At 40.4% G+C, this 4,418-nt stretch overlaps 1 protein-coding gene across 1 annotated transcript; it reads right to left on the reverse strand.

Annotated features, from left to right (window-relative positions):
• Positions 1-270: 270 nt before the first annotated feature.
• On the reverse strand, positions 271-2,557 carry LOC115727694 (protein RGF1 INDUCIBLE TRANSCRIPTION FACTOR 1). Its single transcript, XM_030657957.2, has 5 exons — positions 2,366-2,557; positions 2,056-2,247; positions 1,879-1,953; positions 1,328-1,468; positions 271-965 (listed from the first exon to the last, which is right to left on the reverse strand). Exons 1-5 carry the CDS (start codon positions 2,366-2,368, stop codon positions 627-629), a joined length of 750 nt encoding a protein of 249 aa, XP_030513817.1. The 5' UTR covers positions 2,369-2,557; the 3' UTR covers positions 271-626.
• Between the last annotated feature and the right edge of the window lie 1,861 nt (positions 2,558-4,418).

The raw sequence follows: 4,418 nt of genomic DNA on the forward strand, positions 1-4,418 counted from the left end.
AAAGCAAAACAAAGTGTAGACTAAATTTTTTTTTTTCTTTTCATCTATCTTTCCAACATTCCCACCGTATCCCAAAAGCTATACACAACCTACCCTTTGGCTTGAAGAAATCCTTTGAAGCTAATGATGAGATTAGGACTCTGACAAACGTTGCTGAAGAAAATCATGAGGCAAGGAAAAATCCTAAGAAAATTCATGTTTTGCAGCATTGCAAATTCATCAGGGGCACCAAAAGACAAATGAGATTCCTTAAAATTAGTCAGATAAGCACAACAATGAGGGTATATCACTAAGTAGTCAGATATACATATCTTCTAATTAACCTTGAAATTTGGATAAGAAAAGCAATGACCGAGTTCTGTCACTATACTATCACCACTTGCTGTAACCTCTCTACACGAAATTAATAGAAAAGAGAACACAAAAAAAGCCATTGAAGAACTTATATAAGTTGAAGACAGAAATCACCTCCTAGACTAGAAAGAGAAGAGCAATTCTCTCCACAAAATTGGGGGATGTTCTGCCAGTAATTCCCTGAAAGTTTCATTCTTTTCACCTAAGTAAATGAAAGCCAATCTGCTAAATATACCTTCCCCTTTGAGTCTTTGACCATACCCAAATGTTTTTCAGTGTAGAGGAGCCCTATGAGGAGTCTTCTTCCTCCGGTTCATCAGGCTCGCCGAAGCCGGTTCGACCGGCCTGCACGGGCTGTTGTTGCAGACCAGCATGCTGGTCCGCTTCTTCCTCACGACAAAGTCGGTGGCCGCGGTGCAGGCTAGGGCCTTGCACCCGACCCCGCCGTACCCTCCGGATCCACTGGAGATTGTCCGGTTCGAGCCAGCCAGCTCGAGGACCGAGTCGGGGGTCAGGAGGCCGTCGTCCAGGCCCGGGTCGGGCAGGGGCAAGAAGTTGCACTCCAGGAGATAGTTGGAGAGCCCACCTTCTGTCCTAATGAGGTAGTCAATCTGCACGCAGGGAAAAAAAAAAGTTAACGAGAGAGAGACCAGAGAACAACAAAGCGAAGATAAGTAGATTCTTGACAATACCCAGATGAATTTACTCAACTTAGGTTGCCAAAATTCCAAGAATTAGGAGATTTATGGGGAAACCTGAGAACCCAATTGAATTAAAGTGCTAATGCAATCAAGAAAAATGATCAAGAGCAAAAAGAGAGACTAGAAACCCTAGAGAAGAGCAAAGAACCAAGAAGTCGCTATTGGGGTAATTAATAAACAGAAGCAGAGCTTTAATGGAGGTCTCATCAGCTTCATTAACTCCATAGTTATCACTATCAGCTCTTTTTTTTTTTTTTTTTTTGGTTAAGTACCTTGCAATAAAGAGAACAGAAGAGAAAAGGGTCTTGGAGACTCCTTTCGCAAGTGCTGCAGGTGTTACCGGAGCCTCTGCACTGCTTCGCCTGCGGCCTCTGGTTCAAAAATACCACTTTTGCACTATTTGTTATGTATGCCTGCGAAATCAAGAAACCCCAAAAAGAAAGAAACAAAACAAAAAAAAAACGTAAATAGAAAAGAAACCTTAAAGCCCTCCTTGAAAATGAAACATGGTTTTCCTTTTTATAAAGAGAAAACACGGAGACCCATGTCCTTGTGCTTCCCTTGTCAGTATGGTTTAATCTACCCATCCATTTGAAATGGAAGAGGCCATATCAGATGTCTCGTGAGACCAAGAATCAATTACTCTTATGGGGTAGCAAGAATCCAACAGGAGAGATGTCTCACTCCAGCAAGCCGTGAAACATCACCAGGACAGAATAGAGGCAAAGCCCATAATTCACAGAGAGAGAGAGAGAGGAGTTGGGTGGGGTGGGGTGGTGAAAGATCAAAGAATTCGAATTATTCTTGCTCTCTTTGCACTCACTTGGACATAAGCACAGTCGATCAGCTTGGCAGCATCGTCCAGCCGGATGACATCATGGTACACGTACCTCCTTATCTGAGAATCAATCAAACCGTTTCGCTCCGTCACGAATCAGACCCAGAAGAGAGAGAGAGAGAGAGAGAGAGAGAGAGAGAGAGAGAGAGAGAGAGGACCAACCTGCAAGAGACGGTGGGAGCGATGGAGAGAGAAGCAGTGAGGGCACAAGCTGGTGCTGCAGTCCAAGCAGAAGATGTTCTTCTCGTTCTTGCGGACCTCCTCGTGAATTATGCAGGCGTTGAAGAACTTCTCCGTCAGCAGCGCCTGCAGCCACCTCGGAAGCTGCAGCTGGTGCGCTTCACCCCCCACAAACTGTTTGATGAAAGGAAAAAAACACAAAAACAACAAGGCATAAAAAAAAATAATAATAAATCAAGAATTCTAGCGTTAGAGCATGGAGAAACTCGAGAAAATTCAAATGGGTGCTCACCATCTTCGGATTTCGCTCAAAGGGTACGAAGGATTGCGAGAATTATGATCGTCACAGCGAGAGCTGAGAAACAGAGGGAGGCCAATGGAAGAGATGATGTTAGAGAGAGAGAGAGAGAGAGAGAGAAAGAGGTGTGCAGGAAAGGAGAACGGCGCCTGCGACAGATAGTAGTACTACTGTTACCAATGAAACGCAGAGAGAGGGTGGTGGTGTCATGTATCGGTAGGATTATCACTATTTTATAGGAGCGAGGGGGGGGGCTATTCTATTCTATTCTGATTTTATGGCAAAAGTGCCCCAAGCTCAGTTTTTTCTTGGGAAACAGATATGCTTATTATACAATTATATTTATAGATTATATTACATTTAACTCAACTAAATAATTAATCAAATGGCGAGAATTGACAGCGAGAGAGAGATCAAATCATCAAAAAGAAAATTTGCCTTCTTTTCTCTTTCTGGTTGCTGTTTACAATGAGAGAGAGAGAGAGAGAGAGAAAGTGCTCAGGTCCCAAAAAGTAAAAACCCTAAAAACCCTAACCATCTGGTTCTCTGCTTGTGGATGGCCACACTCTCTCTCTCTCTCTCTGTTACTTGTTGGGGGTTGGCGTCGTGGTGGTGGTGGAGGTGGTGGTGATAAGCAGGTGCTAAATGACAAGACCAGGGTCAGTGTCCTTTCTCGCTTCTCAGTGGACAACGGTTGTCAAAAATTGTAGACAGAACAAAGAAAATTACAACACACAGGGAAGACAACATTGATGGGATGATGTTTAGTGAAGAGGTCCTTTGCCTAATCTGGAGGGCTAAAAATCCTAAATCGATATATATAATATATATCTATACTAAATTTATTTTAAATTAAATTTTGAAGAATTAAAAACTTTAAATTTATACATATATGATAAATTTATCCTTTGTTAATTTTGATTAAATTTTACATTCAAATTACTAAACTTGATGACACGGGACAGTCGATATGTGCATCGGCTTATGATTTTTCACCCTCCGTTTGTCACAAGTATATCATTATAATAATCCAATTTAACAGAAATTAACAAAGGGTAATTTTATCGTTGATGTATCGCCTTGAAATTTTTAGTGGTTAAAAAATTAGTTTGAAGTAAATTTGTCATTGGTGTTCCAATTTATGGTTTTAACGTGGTCAAAAAATTTGTTTGGAGCAAATTTGTCATATGTGTACTAATTTGAAATTTTTTATGGTGTTAACTCTAATCTAAATGCATTTTCCCCTTTTTCTATATTTAAAATATTTGAAACTATTACGGGATATGAATCGTTGAATTAGTGACTTAAATTTGGCCAAATCGGCGGACAAGCTTACTCCCGGCCTACGTGTCTAGAAAAGAATGCCACACGGCGGGAAACCATTTATCCATAATAGAACTCACCTTCCAAATTCGATGTTAATATTATTTTTCATGACCGCATGAGAGTCGTCTTAAAAGGGTGTCATGGTTTCTCTTTGTGGATTTCTCTATTGGAATATTGTGATGGATCGTGTTGAACCATTAGGTTAGGTCAGGACTGTTGGGTTTCATTCGAAACCGATAAATATTTGGGAGATTGAATGATTCGAGTGTGTAAATTCCTTTTGTTTAAAATAGAACTCTTGCTTTGACACAAAAAAAAAAAAAGACCAAAAAAAAAAAAAAGGTGGAACTCTTGCGTTTGCTTTTTTTGTGGACAGGCGCTCCGACCGAATTCACATAAAAGTTCCAGTGTCCTCTTAACTAATTTTTTTGTTTGCTTCCTCTTATTATGTCCCGATTATGGTGGAGTGACCGGTCTTATTGCCATGTTGCCCCACAAAAATCCCAACTTTTCCTTTCTTTGGCCCCGTTTATAGTAAAATCACCTTAACAGTGCAAAGCATAATGTCACATGAAATCTGTGTCGCATGACACCTATAGAGATGCAAAGCATGATATCACATGAAATTAACATCGATTTATCATTAAAAAAAATGTTTGACCATAGTCTATTAAGAATTTACAAAAATCACAAGGATAACCAAAAGTTTGTGCCCCGCAGA

Source organism: Rhodamnia argentea, chromosome 3, assembly GCF_020921035.1.
Source record: "Rhodamnia argentea isolate NSW1041297 chromosome 3, ASM2092103v1, whole genome shotgun sequence".
Classification (NCBI taxonomy): Eukaryota; Viridiplantae; Streptophyta; class Magnoliopsida; order Myrtales; family Myrtaceae; genus Rhodamnia; species Rhodamnia argentea.

What these genes read in the sequence shown, in the direction of transcription:
- LOC115727694 (XM_030657957.2), bottom strand. An exon ending in GCTCCCACCGTCTCTTGCAG is followed by an intron (nt 1,954 to 2,055) that starts GTTGGTCCTCTC and finishes ATTGATTCTCAG; the next exon opens with ATAAGGAGGTACGTGTACCA. An exon ending in TCGACTGTGCTTATGTCCAA is followed by an intron (nt 1,469 to 1,878) that starts GTGAGTGCAAAG and finishes TTGATTTCGCAG; the next exon opens with GCATACATAACAAATAGTGC.